The sequence below is a fragment of the Bombina bombina genome, chromosome 1 (assembly GCF_027579735.1).
Source record: "Bombina bombina isolate aBomBom1 chromosome 1, aBomBom1.pri, whole genome shotgun sequence".
NCBI lineage: Eukaryota > Metazoa > Chordata > Amphibia > Anura > Bombinatoridae > Bombina > Bombina bombina.
In genome coordinates this window covers 140,878,006-140,897,983 of record NC_069499.1, presented here as the reverse complement: position 1 = coordinate 140,897,983, position 19,978 = coordinate 140,878,006, and the positions used below count along the sequence as shown (strand labels likewise).

Below are 19,978 nucleotides of genomic sequence, written 5' to 3'. Positions count from 1 at the left end.
TAAAATTGTATTCTCTATCTGAATTATGAAAAAAAAATGTTGGGTTTCATGTCCCTTTAAATAACAAAGGGATTCTATATTTTTTCCTTTATTTAATTTATGACAAACACTGAATTTTACTCTCACTGTCTCCTCGGTATTCACAATTTTACATTTTTATTGTCTCTGTTAGGAAACATTTACCATCCATCATAAAGCCATAAAGAAAGGAGAGTCTAATCAGCCGGTAGCCAGGCACTTTCAAGAACAGGGGCACAATGTAGCGGATCTTCGCTACACGATTATTGATCATGTACCCGAAATGAGCAGAGGTGGTGACAGGAACAGATTGCTTTTGCAAAGGGAGACTAGATGGACCTTCGAGTTGGAAACCATAATTCCCAAAGTGCTAAATACTAAACTCGAATGGCATAGTTTTCTGTAACTTGGTCCCCTAGCCATGATGAGGACTTATAGCACCTTTTCCTAAAAACATTTATGTTTTTCTTCCCTTCCCTCTTGTCTTGATTTTTCATCCTGTGGCCGTTTGTTCCCCCTTCCCGTAAGTTGCTTGTTTTATTGTCCATGACTTTGTCTTTTTATGTACAGGTATTTAATTTATTTTAATTTCTATTATTATTAATTATTTTTTATGGTTTATTTTAGTATTCGTTTTTGTGATTTTTGATCAATGTATTTTTATTTTATTTTTTTATATTTATTTATTTATTTTTTATTCTATTCTATTTTAGTTCTATACTTTTTTGTCTTTGGTTAACTTATCTGTGTTGTTATTGTTTTTGTGTAAGGCTGATTGCCCACAAATAGGCATAGGAAAGTATTTCATGCCTGTTACGTATTTTAACAGCCGATATGAGGAGATGCTGGGTCTGTGTTGAGATTTTTACATATTATGTAAGGCTGATTGCACACAAATAAGACATAGAAAAGCATGTTCATGCCTGTTATGTGCTTTAACAGCCGATATTAGCCGAGCTGGCTCCGTAAAGGTTTATTGCACTTTGAACGTAGTATCTTAAAGGGACATGAAACCCAAAAAAAATTCTTTCATGATTCAGATAGAGAATACAATTTTAAACAACTTTCCAATTTACTTCTATTATTTAATTTGCTTCCTTCTCTTGTTATCCTTTACTGAAATATTTATCTAGACAAGCTCAGGAGCAGCACAGAACCTAGATTCTAGCTGTTGATTGGTGGCTGCATATATATGTCGATTGTGATTGGCTCACACGTGTTCAGTTAGAAACCATTAGTGCATTGCTGCTCCTTCAACAAATTATACCAAGAGAATGATACAAATGAAATAATAGAAGCAAATTAGAAAGTTGTTTAAAATTATATTCTCTATCTGAATCATTAAAGAAAAAAATTGAGTTTCATGTCCCTTTAAGCCTAATATAATTAGACTATTTAGGTCCGTAATTGCTATATTGCCTTTATAGTTGTGTACCTGTGTATATATAGTAACTTTGTTTTTAACAGTGTTTATATAAGTTGCACTTAGATCTTTACATAGTTTTTTGTTGACAGCAGGTTGCTATGATACGGGCGCCGCCTGATGATGTGTGCTCCGTGTTGTGCACCTTCTGTAATGTACTTGCTGATTGAGGTGAGTGGGTATGTAAGGCTCTGTTTTATGTGGGGTCTGGTTGTCCGTTTGAAAACGGGGGTAACACTCTGAAACGTCACGGTAAAGGATTAAATATTTCCCTTGGTTAAATCCGGTGAGTGCCTTCCTTATTACTCTCTATTGGATGCTTTTGATGTGCTAGGCCATACGTGATATATATATATATATATATATATATATATATATTTATTTATATATGTATACATTTGTGTCCCGCCCACTACAGAAGGACTATGCAATAGTGCTAATTATAGGCTTAATTAATCTAGACCATATATTGATATATACATAAAAAGGGAAATTACAGCTGCGAAAAGAGCAAAATGCTGTGAGCAGCCGACTTCTTCCGCATTTGGCAGCTAACAAAACTGACGAATACTTATGCCTATTAGTTACATAGAGCTGCACATACATTGCCATCAACCTAGAATCTGGTTCCGCTCGTTCTATTAGAATGTTCTCAGAAGTTATCCCAAGCTGGGCTGGATATACTTCAGCTACCATAGTTAAATCTGTGACTTGTATCCTTCGGTATCTCTGGATCCCTCCTTCTATATTATGTGTTGCCTCTTATATGTAAATCAGTACATCATTCTAGAAGGTTCCACTTCCACCAGTTATCTGTATTTCAAAGATCATTTCACTTCATTATTTACCATATACTAATGATAAAAATCGCTATTTCTTAATGAATAAATAAAAAAGTAAAAAATCTCATGAAAATAAAGTATAGAGTCTATACGGGAGATAAAAACATAAAATGATGATAGTTGTTAGACGTTTATTGCTGACTATTCATGCATAAATCATCACATGGGCATTGTACTTTAGTAATCTGGAACTATGTACAGTAAGTCCCCTACTTACGAACGAGTTCCGTTCTGGGAGCATGTTTGTAAGTCCAATTTGTTTGTAAGTCCAACCGTATTGTAATTTTTGTGAAAAGTATTATAAACCTCACTTTATAATACCTTTCACACAAATTACAGTACAGCAGTACATACAAAACAAACAATACTGTAAAGAAAACATTTTTAATCTTACCTTGTATAGTAAAACAGGCATGAAGTGAACAAAAACATAATTTATGTAAGAACGTACCTGATAAATTCATTTCTTTCATATTGGCAAAAGTCCATGAGCTAGTGACGTATGGGATATACAATCCTACCAGGAGGGGCAAAGTTCCCCAAACCTCAAAATGCCTATAAATACACCCCTCACCACACCCACAATTCAGTTTAACGAATAGCCAAGTAGTGGGGTGATAAAGAAAGGAGTAAAAAAGCATCAACAAAGAAATTTGGAATAATTGTGCTTTATACAAATAAATCATAACCACCATAAAATGGGTGGGCCTCATGGACTCTTGCCAATATGAAAGAAATTAATTTATCAGGTAAGTTCTTACATAAATTATCTTTTCTTTCATGTAATTGGCAAGAGTCCATGAGCTAGTGACGTATGGGATATCAAATACCCAAGATGTGGAACTCCATGCAAGAGTCACTAGAGAGGGAGGGATAAAAATAAACAACAGCCAAATGCTGAAAAAATAATCCACAACCCAAAATATAAGTTATTCTCATGAAGAAAAGAAAAACTTAAAACATCAGCAGAATAATCAGACTGAAACAGCTGCCTGAAGAACTTTTCTACCAAAAACTGCTTCAGAAGAAGCAAATACATCAAAACGTTAGAATTTAGTAAATGTATGCAAAGAGGACCAAGTCGCTGCTTTGCAAATCTGATCAACTGAAGCTTCATTCTTAAAAGCCCACGAAGTGGAGACTGAACTAGTAGAATGAACTGTAATGCTCTGAGGTGGGGCTTAACCAAGAGGCCAAAAAAAATAGCAGATGCTTTCTGACCTTTCCTAGGACCAGAAAATATAACACATAGACTAGAAGTCTTTCTGAAATCTTTAGTAGCTTCAACATAATATTTCAAAGCTCTTACCACATCCAAAGAATGTAAGGATCTTTTCAAAGGATTCTTAGGGTTAGGACACAAAGAAGGAACAACAATTTCTCTACTAATGTTGTTAGAAATCACAACCTTAGGTAAAAATTCAAATGAAGTCCGCAAAACCGCCTTATCCTGAAGAAAAATCAGAAAAGGAGATTCACAAGAAAGAGCAGATAGCTCAGACACTCTTCTAGCAGAAGAGATGGCCAAAAGGAACAATACTTTACAAGAAAGTATTTTAATGTCCAAAGAATGCATAGGCTCAAACGGAGGAGCCTGTTATGCCTTCAAAACCAAATTAAGACTCCAAGGAGGAGAAATTGATTTAATGACGGGCTTAATACAAACTAAAGCCTGTACAAAACAGTGAATATCAGGAAGTTTAGCAATCTTTCTGTGAAATAAAACTGAAAGAGCAGAGATTTGTCCCTTCAAGGAACTTGCAGACAAAACCCCTATCCAAACCATCCTGGAGAAACTGTAAAATTCTAGGAATTCTAAAAGAATGCCAAGAGAATTTATGAGAAGAACACCATGAAATGTAAATCTTCCAAACTCGATAATAAATCTTCCTAGAGACAGATTTACAAGCTTGTAACATAGTATTAATTACTGAGTCAGAGAAACCTCTATGACTTAATACTAAGCGTTCAATTTCCATACCTTCAAATTTAATGATTTGAGATCCTGATGGAAAAACGGACCTTGAGACAGTAGGTCCGGAATTAACGGAAGTGGCCAAGGTTGGCAACTGGAAATCCGAACAAGATCCGTATACCAAAACCTGTGGGGCCATGCTGGAGCCACCAGCAACACAAACGATTGTTCCATGATGATCTTGGAGATCACTCTCAGAAGAAGAACTAGAGGCGGGAAGATATAAGCAGGTTGATAACACCAAGGAAGTGTCAGCGCATCCACTGCTTCCGCCTGAGAATCCCTGGACCTGGACAGGTATCTGGGAAGTTTCTTGTTTAGATGAGAGGCCATCAGATCTATTTCTGGAAGACCCCACATCTGAACAATCTGAGAAAACACATCCGGATGGAGAGACCACTCCCCTGGATGTAAAGTCTGACGGCTGAGATAATCCGCCTCCCAACTGTCTACACCTGGGATATGAACCACAGAGATTAGACAAGAGCTGGATTCCGCCCAAACAAGTATCCGAGATACTTCTTTCATTAGCTAGGGGACTGTGAGTCCCACCCTGATGATTGACATATGCCACCATTGTGATATTGTCTGTCTGAAAACAAATGAACGGTTCTCTCTTCAACAGAGGCCAAAATGGAAGAGCTCTAAAAATTGCACGGAGTTCTAAAATATTGATTGGTAATCTCGCCTCTTGAGATTTCCAAACTCCTTGTGCTGTCAGAGATCCCCAGACAGCTCCCCAACCTGAATGACTCGCATCTGTTGTGATCACAGTCCAGGTTGGCCGAACAAAAGAGGCCCCTTGAACTAAACGCTGGTGATTTAATCACCACGTCAGAGAGTGTTGAATATTGGGATTTAAGGATATTAATTGTGATATCTTTGTATAATCCCGGCACCATTGATTCAGCATGCAAATCTGGAGAGGTCTCATGTGAAAACGAGCAAAAGGAATCGCGTCCGATGCTGCAGTCATGAGGCCTAAAACTTCCATGCACATAGCCACTGAAGGGAATGACTGGGACTGAAGGCGCCGACAAGCTGCAACCAATTTCAAACGTCTCTTGTCTGTTAGACAGAGTCATGGAAACTGAATCTATCTGGAAACCTAAAAAGGTGACCCTTATCTGATGAATCAAAAAACTTTTTGGTAAATTGATCCTCCAACCATGTTTTCGAAGAAACAACACAAGTTGATTCATGTGAAATTCTGCAGAACGTAAAGACTGAGCTAGTACCAAGATATCGTCCAAATAAGGAAACACTGCAATACCCTGTTCTCTGATTACAGAGAGTAGGGCACCCAGAACCTTGGAGCTGTTGCTAGGCCAAATGGAAGAGCAACAAATTGGTAATGCTTGTCTAGAAAAGAGAATCTCAGGAACTGATAATGTTCTGGATGAATCGGAATATGAAGGTAAGCATCCTGCAAGTCTATTGTAGACATATAATGTCCTTGCTGAACAAAAGGCAGAATAGTCCTTATAGTCACCATCTTGAAAGTTGGTACTCTTACATAACGATTCAAAATTTTCAGATCCAGAACTGGTCTAAATGAATTTTCTTTCTTTGGGACAATGAATAGATTTGAATAAAACCCCAGGCCTTGTTCCTGAAAAGGAACCGGCATGATTACCCCTGAAACCTCCAGATCTGAAACACAGTTCAGGAAAGCCTGAGCTTTTACTGGATTTACTGGGATGCGTGAGAGAAAAAAAATCTCCTCACAGGAGGTCTTACTCTGAATCCAATTCGGTACCCCTGAGAGACAATGCTCTGAATCCATTGATTTTGGACAGAATTTATCCAAACATCCTTGAAAAACCTTAATCTGCCTCCTACCAGCTGAGCTGGAATGAGGGTCGCACCTTCATGCGGACTTAGGGGCTGACTTTGGTTTCTTAAAAGGCTTGGATTTATTCCAATTTGAGGAAGGCTTCCAATTGGAAACAGATTCCTTGGGGGAAGGATTAGGTTTTTGTTCCTTATTTTGACGAAAGGAACGAAAACTATTAGAAGCCTTAGATTTACCCTTAGGTTTTTTTATCCTGAGGCAAAAAAACTCCTTTCCCCCCAGTAACAGTTGAAATAATAGAATCCAACTGAGAACCAAATAAATTATTACCTTGGTAAGAAAGAGATAGCAATCTAGACTTAGATGTTATATCAGCATTCAAAGATTTAAGCCACAAAGCTCTTCTATCTAAAATAGCTAAAGACATGGATCTAACATCAATTTTGATAATATAAAAAATGGCATCACAAATAAAATGATTAGCATGTTGCAGTAAGCGAACAATGCTAGATATGTCAGAATCCAATTCTTGTTGCGCTAAATTCTCCAACCAAAAAGTAGAAGCAGCTGCAACATCAGCCAAAGTAATTGCAGGCCTAAGAAGATGAGCTGAATATAAATAGGCTTTCCTTAGATAAGATTCAATCTTCCTATCAAAAGGATCTTTAAAGGAAGTACTATCTTCCATAGGAATAGTGGTTCGTTTAGCAAGAGTAGAAATAGCCCCATCAACTTTGGGGATCTTTTCCCAAAACTCTATTGCAATTGCTGGTAAAGGATACAATTTTTTAAACCTTACAGAAGGATTAAAAGGAGTACCTGGCTTATTCCATTCCTTAGAAATCATGTCAGAAATAGCATCAGGAATAGGAAAAACCTCTGGAGTAACCACAGTAGGTTTAAAAACAGCATTTAAACGTTTACTGGTTTTAATATCAAGAGGACTAGCTTCCTCAATATCCAAAGTAATTAACACTTCTTTTAACAAAGAAAGCATATACTCTATTTTAAATAAATAAGTAGATTTGTCAGTGTCAATGTCTGCGGAAGGATCTTCTGAATCAGATAGATCCTCATCAGAGGTGGATAATTCATTATGCTGTCGGTCATTTGAAATTTCATCAACTTGATCAGAACTTTTAAAAGACCTCTTACGCTTATTAGAAGGTGGAAATGCAGACAAAGCCTTCTGAATAGAATCAGTAACAAATTCTTTAAAATTCATAGGTATATCATGTACATTAGAAGTTGAGGGAACTGCAACCGGCAATGTACTATTACAGATGGAAACTCTATCTGCATGTAAAAGTTTATCATGACAACTAATACAAATGACATTTGGAGATATAATCTCCACAATTTTACAACAAATGCACTTAGCTTTGGTAGAACCGATGTCAATTGAAAAAAAGACTAAACCCCAGGTAAGAAAAATATTTCTCAATATTAACTTTCCCAAATATGAAACTAACAATCTGCAAAAAGAAAATACATGAACCTGACTCATGGCAAATATAAGCACAATACATATATTTAGAACTTTATATAAATGCATAAAGTGCCAAACCATAGCTGAGGTGTCTTAAGAAATAAAAACATACTTACCCAAAGACACCCATCCACATATAGCAGATAGTCAAACCAGTACTGAAACAGTTATCAGTAAAGGTAATGGTATATGAGAGTATATCGTCGATCTGAAAAGGGAGGTATGAGATGAATCTCTACGACCGATAACAGAGAACCCATGAAAAAGACCCCATTAGGAAAATCATTGCATTCAATAGGTAATACTCTCTCTACGTCCCTCTGACATTCACTGTACTCTGAGAGGAATCATGCTTCAAAATGCTGAGAAGCGCATGTCAACGTAGAAATCTTAGCACAAACTTACTTCACCACCTCCATAGGAGGCAAAGTTTGTAAAACTGAATTGTGGGTGTGGTGAGGGGTGTATTTATAGGCATTTTGGGGTTTGGGAAACTTTGCCCCTCCTGGTAGGATTGTATATCCCATACGTCACTAGCTCATGGACTCTTGCCAATTACATGAAAGAAAATGGAACTAACTTCTGTGATTTGACCTGCTAACGCATGTTTGTATCTTTGTAAGTAGGGGACTTACTGTAAGACCTCTAAAGAGAAAAGAAACATTAGTTTTACAGAGCTGCAGTGTCGTCGGTAGCAATTATTCTTCTGAAAGTGCAGCACATTGAGATCTGTGTGGCTAATGGACATCTTCTTCCTGATTTGTTAGAGAACGATGTGCACAAAAGGCCATATCTAGTAGTCGGTGATCTGCGTGTATGCGATGATGTTACAAGGAGGGACGTGTCTCAGGCGACAGAAGCTTCAGTGAAACTATGGTCACATTGCATTGCAATCCTCCATAGGGGGGGTCTTCTGGTTTCAAATAAAACATTAACATTGAAGCTCATGTTTCCAGTTTGCCATATATATATATATATATATATATATATATATATATATATATATATATATATTTAAATTAAATTTTTAGTCTAATTTCTAATTGCATCTTCACCTGTGCAATACTTTGTAACAATCTCTTGGATCCAAGGTTCAACCCTAACTCCAACGACACCCCTAATCTTAGCCTTACCCTCCTAAACCTACCTCTATCTGTAACAGCCAAAATGCTGCACTTACCTAACATTTAGGTTGGGAACCATGACAATATCATGTCAAGGGTGGCAAAATTGTGGCGTAGTTAAAGGGGCACTAAATTGAAAAATAAAGTTTCATGATTCAGATAAGCTTGCAATAAAAAAAATCAAATTTACTTCCATTATCAAAACGTGCACATTCTTTTTATATGCACACTTTCTGAGGCTCCAGCTCCTACTGAGCATGTGCAAAAGTGATCAGTACATACATATATGTATTTTGTGATTGGCTGATGGCTGTCATATGATGCAGGAGGAGGAAAAATTGGATTAACTTTGAAATTTTCCAGAAAAATATTCTACTGCTCATTTCAAATTCAAAGTAAGTGTTATTGCATTGTCTTTATATTGTGTATTTGTCAATTATTACATTCTGCTGTATTTAGTGGTCCTTTAAAATTACCGCCTGTAGCATTCAGCCGCAATATAAAGGTTGGCAATATAGCAGCTGTCAGATTAGTCTGCATTTTATTTCTACACAATTATCCATAGTGTGTTTTTAGTATATGTAAGATTTCTATATTTTCACGAGTAAATCAAAACAACGTGCACAAATCTACATTAAGTATACTATTATAAAATATCATACCTAGATACTCAAATCCTTTGTCCATGATACAGGATTCTGTAGCATCAATTGCCTGAATCTTGTATTTTCCCAATGGTCCTGTTGGAAGGCCATTGTAGTCATGCTGAAATTTTTCGAATCCCTGAAAACGTACCCGTGCCCCGCAGCGCAGCAGCCATTCCGAAGCGGCTCTGTCTGCACCAACACTCTTGATACGTTCATAGTCAACCCTTTAAAAAAAAAATGTCATTAGATACAATTATGGTAAACCTAGGGAAAGGATCAAGAGTCCATAACAAACAGACAATATTAAATTAAATTTGTTTGAAATATGCTTGAATTTGAGAGACTAAACACATTTAAGCAGGGAATAACCTCAATACTATACTTATAAAAATGTATTTAGTGCTCAATGTCCCTTTAAGGGTGGAGGTTTTTCCTAGTTTCCATGTGTAAATGACAGAGGCAATTTTGGCTTTTGCTATGTATTTCTTTATCCATAATTATCTGCTCTCATGTTAATCGCACCCACACATATATTTTTAATAGACAAACTGGGCTTTCTTGTGATACCCAATATGTGTATATATTAATGTTTAATACTGAAAATAGGTGAAATTAAAAACAAAACTTTTTTTTCCAGTTTTCTTTAAAATAATTTATACACCTAGTGCAGCTAAAGAAAAATACATCAAAAAATATTATTTTGTCCTGATTTTAGGAATACTTTATATGGTTAGCTTTCCAAGTAATTTATAGGAAATATGGACCAAATACTACAAGAATAGAATTATTAGTTTAAAGGGATATGAAACCGTCAAATTTTCTTTTGGGATTCAGGTAGAGCATAATATTTTAACCCCTAAATGACCGACGACGTACAGGGTACGTCCTAAAAAAAATACAGTTAACGCCTGAGGATGTACCCTGTATGTCGTCGGTCTTGGAAAGGGCTGGAAGCGATCCTGATCGCTTCCAGACGCTTTCCGGTTATTGCAGTGATGCCTCGATATCAAGGCATCCTGCAATAACCATTTTTAGCCATCCGATGCAGAGAGAGCCACTCTGTGGCCCTCTCTGCACCGGACATCGATGGCCGGTATCGTTGGTGGGTGGGAGCCGATGTGGGTGGGTGGCCATCGATGGCTTCAAGTAGGAAGTGGGGGACGGGATCGGGGGTAGAGTTGCCAGGGGTGCGCACGGACGCGCACTCGTGCACGGGGAGGGAGCGGGTGGGGACCGCTATACTACAGAAAATGATTGGAATAAAAGTGGGAGAGAGGGGGGAGGGAATTGAGGAAACGAGCATCTAAGTGATCTGGGAGAGGGTGGGGGGTTGTCTTTGGAGGTGGAAGCTACACTACGGCAAACATTAAAACAATTTAAAAAAAATCTATATTTTGGTAAACTGGGTACTGGCAGACAGCTGCCAGTACCCAAGATGGATCCCAGTAAGGTAGAGGGGGAGGGTTAGAGAGCTGTTTGGGGGGAGATCAGGTAGGTTGGGGGCTAAGGGGGATCCTACATAGAAGCATATGTAAATATGCTTTAAAAAATAATTGAAATATACCTTTTATTTTAGTACTAGCAGACTTTCTGCCAGTACTTAAGATGGCGGGACAATTGTGGGGTGGGGGAGTAAAGAGGGCTGTTTGGGAGGGATCAGGGGGTCTGATGTGTCAGGTGGGAGGCTGACCTCTACACTAAAGCTAAAATTAACCCTGCAAGCTCCCTACAAGCTCCCTAATTAACCCCTTCAGTGCTAGCCATAATACACGTGTGATGAGCAGCGGCATAATACACGTGTGATGCGCAGCGGCATTTAGCGGCTTTCTAATTACCAAAAAGCAACGCCAAAGCCATATATGTCTGCTATTTCTGAACAAAGGGGATCCCAGAGAAGCATTTACAACAATTTGTGCCATAATTGCACAAGCTGTTTGTAAATCATTTCAGTGAGAAACCTAAAGTTTGTGAAAAAATTTGTGAAAAAGGGAACAATTTTTTTATTTGCTCGCATTTGGCGGTGAAATGGTGGCATGAAATATACCAAAATGGGCCTAGATCAATACTTTGGAATGTCTACTACACTACACTAAAGCTAAAATTAACCCTACAAGCTCCCTAATTAACCCCTTCACTGCTAGACATAATACACGTGTGATGCGCAGCGGCATTTAGAGGCCTTCTAGTTACCAAAATACAACTCCAAAGCCATATATGTCTGCTATTTCATAACAAAGGGGATCCCAGAGAAGCATGTATAACCATTTGTGCCACAATTGTACAAGTTGTTTGTAAATAATTTCAGTAACCTAAAATTGTGAAAAAATTTAAGTTTTTTTTAATTTGATCACATTTGGCGGTGAAATGGTGGCATGAAATATACCAATTTGGGCCTAGATCAATGCTTGGGGCTGTCTACTGCACTACACTAAAGCTAAAATTAACCCTAGAAGCTCCCTACATGCTCCCTAATTAACCCCTTCACTGCTGGGCATAATAACGTGGGGTGCGCGGTGGCATTTAGCGGCCTTCTAATTACCAAAAAGCAACGACAAAGCCATATATGTCTGCTATTTCTAAACAAATAGCATTTACAACCATTTATGCCATAATTGCACAAGTTGTTTGTAAATAATTTCAATGAGAAACCTAAAGTTTGTAAAAAAAATTGTGAAAAAGTGAACGATTTTTTTTTTATTTGATCGCATTTGGCGGTAAAATTGTGGCATGAAATATACCAAAATGGGCCTAGATCAATACTTTGGGATGTCTTCTAAAAAAAAAAATATATACATGTCAAGGGATATTCAGGAAATCCTGAAAGATATCAGTGTTCCAATGTAACTAGCGCTAATTTTGAAAAAAAGTGGTTTGGAAATAGCAAAGTGCTACTTGTATTTATTGCCCTATAACTTGAAAAAAAAGCAAAGAGCATGTAAATATTGGGTATTTCTAAACTCAGGACAAAATTTAGAAACTATTTAGCATGGGTGTTTTTTGGTGGTTGTAGATGTGTAACAGATTTTGGGAAACAAAGTTAGAAAAAGTGTGTTTTTTTAAATTTTTTCCTCATATTTTGTATTTTTTTTTATAGTAAATTATAAGATATGATGAAAATAATGTTATCTTTAGAAAGTCAATTTAATGGCGAGAAAAATGGTATATAATATGTGTGGGTACAGTAAATGAGTAAGATGAAAATTACAGCTAAACACAAACACAGCCAAAAATGTAAAAATAGCCTTGGTCCCAAACGGACAGAAAATGAAAAAGTGCTGTGGTCATTAAGGGGTTAAACAACTTTCCAGTTTACTTATATTATTAAATTTGCATTTTTCCCTTATTATCCTTTGTTAAAAAAGGAGCAATGCATTACTGGGAGTTAGCTGAACATATATGGTTAGCGAATGACAACAGGCATATATGTGCAGCTTCCAATCAGCAGCTAGTTCCCAGTAATGCATTGCTGCTTCTGAGCCTACCTAAGTAAAATTAAGCAAATTAGATAACAGAAGTAAATTGGAAAGCTGTTTAAAATGCTATGCTCTTTCTGAATCACAAAAAGAAAAATGTGGGGTTTCATGTCCCTTTAACATTTGCTATGGTTGGATTGTAAATTTAATACCAGTCACCAAATTCAAAACTGATACATCAAAGTATCTATTTGTATAAACTAGATTAAAATAAAATTAAAATATAAGTATCACTGGGAACAAACTATCACAGGTGTCTCTCTCTGGCCCTGATATTCAAAACCTCTCTGCTCAGGTGAGATATTCTAAAATGATTCTTCAGCACTGCAGGATCCCTAGCGAAATTTTCAAAAGGCAGATTTTGCTTTACTTCTCCAAGGGCCGTTCCCTGCATTTCTGTATGTGGAGAGACAATCCCAGTGCAATATAGCACCACATGACATGAGAGTTATGCTGCATTTACACTTTGTGCTTTCTATTTTATATCACTTTACACTTTACATTTTATTACATTTAAATTTTCTATTTTATATTTTATTTTGTGTACGGCAGTGTATTTAGAATTGTGATTGTACAAATTCTGATTATAGAGCAGACTTCACAGAGGCAGAACTCACTGAATGTTTTAAGAAAAGAGTAACCTGGAAATCCCAGAGAGATGAGAGATGCCTTCCATAGAAAGTAATGAAGCTCTCTGGGATACAAAATTTTACATGGCAGAGAGAAGGTACCTGGAGAACCCCTGGGGCTGATATAAAGGCTCAGTTTGCATCAATTACAAATTAAACTGAATTTTTTTCACTACAATTTAACTTGCTTTTGTCTATGTTTTAGTTTTTATTACTATTCTTTTGGTTAAAATAAGTGTATTGTGAATTTTGAGCAAACTTTACCTATATACAGCTGGTGACACAAATCAGTGTGACCAGCTAGTTTTAAATACTTTTAAAATTTCCCAAGACTTGTGAGAGAGCTTCAGACAGACCCTGGACTTGCAAAGGAGCATGCATCTGGTATGTGCAGGCACAGTCATTTTATTTCCTTTCTCAGTTTATGGAAGTTTTCCTATAAATCCTATGAGATCACAGTAAAAGTGTGAACTCAGCACTGATTGGCTGTAGTTTTTTTCCCATACAGATGACCGTAAAAAAAAAAAAATGAGAGTAGGTCTCATTCACAAAGCATTTACTCTGGTGAGATGAAGAAATTATGAGGCAAAATATCTTCCCTTTTTACATAGAAATGTTCATGTGATATTTTCTTGTCAGTTTTTTACAATTATGCTGCACCACTTTCAAGTGATTTAGCATATGGGTATAATTTCCCTTAAAAGTTTGTGCCTGAGCAGTAATACTTTGCTGACCCTGATGTAAACATTTTCAGCTTCAAAACCATTAGTGCATTTCTGCTCTGGAACTGACAAACCTTATACAGATTAAACACATAGAACATTTTTATCATTACATTGTTGCTTGCAGATATCTAACACATTAGAGCATATTAAAATTGTTCCCACATGTCCCTTTAAATCATTATATTCAAAAAAGTCTAACAGCTTTTTCCTTTTCCCTCAGACAGTGAAGTGTGCAGAGATCTGAGGTACTGATGCAATAATAAAGTGAATTATCTGTATAAAAAACCTCTGTTTGTTAAAGGGGTACTCCAATCTAAATTAAACTTTCATGATTCAGACAGACCATGCACTTTTTCAGAACGTTCCAATTTACTTCCATTAACAAAATAAGCACACTCTTTTTTATAGTTACACTTTATGAGTGCAAGAATTCAAAGAATATACATATTTGCATTTATGATTGGCTGATGGCTGTCACATGATACAGAAGGAGTAGAAATAGACATAACTGTGACATTTTTCAGAAAAAAAAATCTACTTCTAATTTGAAGTTCAGACTAAGAGCTATTGCATTTGTTGATTATGCAAATCTACAGTATTTACTGGTCCTTTAAGAGCCTGTAAGGCGCTAAGCCTTAAACATAGGTCTGGAGCCCTTTAATCTTTCCTATATCCCTAATTACTAATTGTGCTTTCGTCTGTAACTGTGTTTGTGTGTTGTTGCTCTGCATCCCGGATTAAGTGTAATGATTATAGTCAGGCCCTGAATACAACTCAGATTTTATTACCTATGCTCTTCAGATAACATGCATACGGTATCTTATTGCTATGAAGGAACAAAGTAAGACCCTGTGCAGCTGCTTAGGAGACTGAGTGACTCCAGATAAAAGATAACAAAAGGTTATTTATACAGCCTTAACCGTGGCATGAGGTGGGCAATGCCATCTTATCTTTAAACTCATTGTACCAATCCCTTTTGTTCCCAGCTGGCCGATAAACATAATAAAACTAATAATAGCATACTCAGTAGCATGAGTAATAAAAAAAGATAGCTAAAATGGTTTATTGTCTTGACAGAGTTACAAAGCTTTATTGTAAAAATAAAATTCAAATTCTGATCTGTGAACCTGAACATTAGTATTTATATATAAGATGTATATAGAAGTATTACAAGAGTGCTGGGTAATTCAGGGGACAGTGCCCTAACAACGCTAAGCTTGGGGTCACCTCTCACATGGGAAATAGTTCTGCCATTCTTGTCACTGTAACTCGTCAATCAAACCACAAATGATCTATAGACATCTCAGTGGATTTAATCTATAGAATCATTTAGGAATCAAAATGCTGTTTTTTTCCGCTGGAGAGTTCTATACACTGTCCGTTTCTTATTTCTATAGGTGCTGCACATGAACATTTGTGGCTACGTATTAGGGACTCAGGAGGTTGAGAGGGGCTGTTGTTATTTTGTGGGCAGGGCCATGTCAGGGGGATCAGGGACGATAGTGGACAGGATCATGGGCATTTCAGGGTAGTTTGTGGACTTGTTTTGGCGGTTCTGGGTTGTTTAGGCTAAGGGACATTATGTAAATCAGGACATGGCTGTCTCAGAGGGACAAAGCTCACAATTAGGGACTGTCCCTCTTAAATAGGGACAGTCGGGAGGTCAGATTACATATTTATCTTCTAGGGAAAAGCTTTATGACTCTTCACCATGCAAAACATACTGGGCCATATTACAAATTGAGCGCTATCTAACATTCCCGCTCAAGAGTTAACTGCGCTAGTAAGCTTTTTGTGCTCATTGCGTTGCACTTGTATTATGAATTAAAAGTAAACAGTTTTTGCCCGCGCACAAAAAGTCAGACTTACAATATTGCGCTCGTTCACATATTCCCCTATAGAAGCCAATGGAGCAAGTGGGAAAACACCCATCTCTTGCGTTAACCCGACATGAAAATATGAATATTTCACATTCCAAGGTTTTTACATAACAGAATATGTTCTATTTATTCATAAATAAATATTTCTACATATATCTAATGGTATTTTGGTACAATATACTGTATATCTATACCTATATATATATATGTATATATATATATATATATATATATATATATATATATATACTGTATATACACACATATATTCACACACACTATTATATATAGTGTATACAAGGGTGGATACAGCGCCTATATATCCATTAAAGTATGGGTAGTGTATGGGAATATGAGTGTAAGAAAAGGATAATTGATTAAAGAATAATGACAATTAAAAGAATATGAAAATATATAGTAAAATAAATAATGCTAAAAAATGAATAAATTGTGAAACAATGTTCATATGAGTCTTTAGAAAGTATATAGTCCGTAGTAAATCTTCACATAAAGTTGATATGCAGTAAATAGATGGTATATAATACCCTTACCAGATATTACCTCAATCTAATGAGGTAAGTATGCCGCACTGGGGGTATATAGTGCGGCATACTTACCTCATTAGATTGAGGTAATATCTGGTAAGGGTATTATATACCATCTATTTACTGCATATCAACTTTATGTGAAGATTTACTACGGACTGTATACTTTCTAAAGACTCATATGAACATTGTTTCACAATTTATTCATTTTTTAGCATTATTTATTTTACTATATATTTTCATATTCTTTTAATTGTCATTATTCTTTAATCAATTATCCTTTTCTTACACTCATATTCCCATACACTACCCATACTTTAATGGATATATAGGCGCTGTATCCACCCTTGTATACACATTTACACTTACTGACTGGGACCATACATCTCAACCAGTACTTGTCTTATATAGCTGCCACTATACCCTACACAACATTGACTAGCGCCAACTATAGAGTATCACTTGTGTCTACCCAGTGTACTGAGTGAACACATTTTACTTGCTTCTCTACTATTATATATAGGTATAGATATATATAGGAATATCCATTTATAAATACATAAAACATATTCTGCTATTTGGAGAACATTGGAATGTCAAATATTTACAGTAAATAAATAGTTAAAACCTTTATTAAATATGAATATTGCATTAATATGCTTTTACATGTTTTCATCTACTTAAAGTGAAGGTAAACTTTGATGAATGAAAGCCCGGTTTTTAAAAATACTATTAAAAACAGGGGCACTTTCATTCATCGACGTTTAGAAAGCAGCCGTTTTGTTTAAAAACTTACCTTTGTTCTTTTCACAGCCTGAGCACCCTCCCCCGCACGCAGATCCTCTCTTCACACATCAGCAATGACTAATCCGGCTTCCTCCAATCACGGCATGGCCTCAGGCAATGACTCCCCTGGGGGGAAAGCCGTGATTGGAGGAAGCCGGATTAGTCATTGCTGATGTGTGAAGAAAGGATCTCCGGGTGGGGAAAGCTGCTCCGGCTGTGAAAAGAAGAGAGGTAAGTTTATAAACAAAACGTCTGCTTTATAAACTTTGATGAATGAAAGTGCCCCTGTTTTTAATAGCATTTTTAAAAGACGGACTTTCATTCATCAAAGTTTACCTTCACTTTAACTGCAAAGGGCTCCAATGCACCTATATATAGATGTCTATATACAGTATGTGTACATATGTATTTATGTGTTTATATGTGTATATTTTTTACTTTCGTGACCCTTTTATATACTGCAGTCATCAAATGCAAGTGGTTAATTAGGGCACTAAAGCAAACTTAAATACATTCATTAAAGGGATATGAAACCCAAAATGTTTCTTTCATGATTCAGATAGTGCATGCAATTTCAAACAACTTTCTAATTTATTTCTATCAATTTTTCTTTGCTCTCTTGGTCATTTTTGTTGAAAAGCAGGGATGTAAGCTTAGGAGCCTGCTCTTTTTTGGGCACTATACGGCAGCAGTTTTGCAAGAATGTTATCCATTTGCAAGAGCACTAGAGGGCAGCACTATTTCCTGTTTGTAGTGCCCCAGATGCCTATCTAGGTATCTCTTCAACAAAGAATATTATGGGAACAAAGCAAATTTGATAATAGAAGTAAATTGGAAACTTTTTAAAAAGGTGTGCTCTGTCTGAATCACAAAAGAACATATTTGGGTTTCATATCCCTTTAAAGGTGGGGGGGGGGGGGTGAGGCTAAAATGAAAAAAGTTTTACTGTCATTATCTATTTCTCTGAATATTGCATTATTTAATAATTCAGTCAATATGTATCATTATCTCCTCAGGCTTCTTCCTTGTTCTTTCCCCCCAATACCCAAACTGTATCTGAAATGCCATCTGTGTTTGTATTACTTGCTTTGGAATTATTATTGATAACCTATTTGGTGTGTGTGTGTGTGTGTGTGTGTGTGTGTGTGTGTATGTGTGTGTGTGTGTGTGTGTATGTGTGTGTGTGTGTGTGTGTGTGTGTGTGTGTATGTGTGTGTGTGTGTGTGTGTGTGTATGTGTGTGTGTGTGTGTGTGTGTGTGTGTGTGTATGTATGTATATATATATATATATATATGTGTGTGTGTGTGTGTGTGTGTGTGTGTGTGTGTATGTATGTATATATATATATGTGTGTGTGTGTGTGTGTGTGTGTGTGTGTGTGTGTGTGTGTGTGTGTGTGTGTGTATGTATGTATATATATATATATATGTGTGTGTGTGTGTGTGTGTGTGTGTGTGTGTGTGTGTGTGTGTGTATGTATGTATATATATATATATATGTGTGTGTGTGTGTGTGTGTGTGTGTGTGTGTATGTATGTATATATATATATATATGTGTGTGTGTGTGTGTGTGTGTGTGTGTGTGTGTGTGTGTGTGTGTGTGTGTATGTATATATATATATATATGTGTGTGTGTGTGTGTGTGTGTGTGTGTGTGTGTGTGTGTGTATGTATATATATATATATATGTGTGTGTGTGTGTGTGTGTGTGTGTGTGTGTATGTATATATATATATATATGTGTGTGTGTGTGTGTGTGTGTGTGTGTGTGTGTGTGTGTGTGTGTGTGTGTATGTATATATATATATGTGTGTGTGTGTGTGTGTGTGTGTGTGTGTATGTATATATATATATATATGTGTGTGTGTGTGTGTGTGTGTGTGTGTGTGTGTGTATGTATGTATATATATATATGTGTGTGTGTGTGTGTGTGTGTGTGTGTGTGTGTGTGTGTGTGTGTATGTATGTATATATATATATGTGTGTGTGTGTGTGTGTGTGTGTGTGTGTGTGTGTATGTATGTATATATATATATGTGTGTGTGTGTGTGTGTGTATCAGACTCCTGGTACCTTTTTACCACAATCAATATGTGTCTCTTACTGAAGTTATAATCTAGTGGGGAAAGCATCCTGCCAAGCATGATATACCTTCTGTAATGTCGTGAGAGGTCACTAGTGAATAGTGATTAATCCACCAACAGTATTATAACCCAAAGCAACAAAAATCAAACTTCTGCTATGCACACTATGGTTACAGATGCTGCATTCTCTTGTTGCAGGGTATAATCTGCACCTGTATAATTGGGTCAGAATTTATTTAACCCCTTGTGCCAATACGTAGATCTACATCATACGGTACATAGTCCATCGTACCACATAACGTAGATCTACGTCCGACCTTCAGGAAGCTCCAGCAGTCTCGATTGTTAAGTGACAACCAATACTTGCTCTTCCTGTCTTCGTATGGTAAAGGAGTACGATTGGTGCTCTAATACCATATGAGGGCAGATTGCTAGATCGTTACAGTGACACAGTCTTTGTCAAGGTCTATAACTATTTCCGTTGGTACCAGTGGGAGGTGTGGGAGGGAGGGAGGTACGTGGGCAGCACAGTGGCTGAGGGGG

General features: G+C 36.7%; 1 protein-coding gene across 1 annotated transcript in view; it reads right to left on the bottom strand.

Moving 5' to 3' along the window:
• The window catches only part of DMAC2L (distal membrane arm assembly component 2 like), a 180,007-nt gene that overhangs the window by 11,025 nt on the left and 149,004 nt on the right, over positions 1-19,978 (bottom strand). Inside the window, exon 3 of the mRNA XM_053697642.1 lies at positions 9,329-9,537. Within this exon, the coding sequence (XP_053553617.1) occupies positions 9,329-9,537 (209 nt within the window). The remainder of the gene's footprint in view (positions 1-9,328; positions 9,538-19,978) is intronic.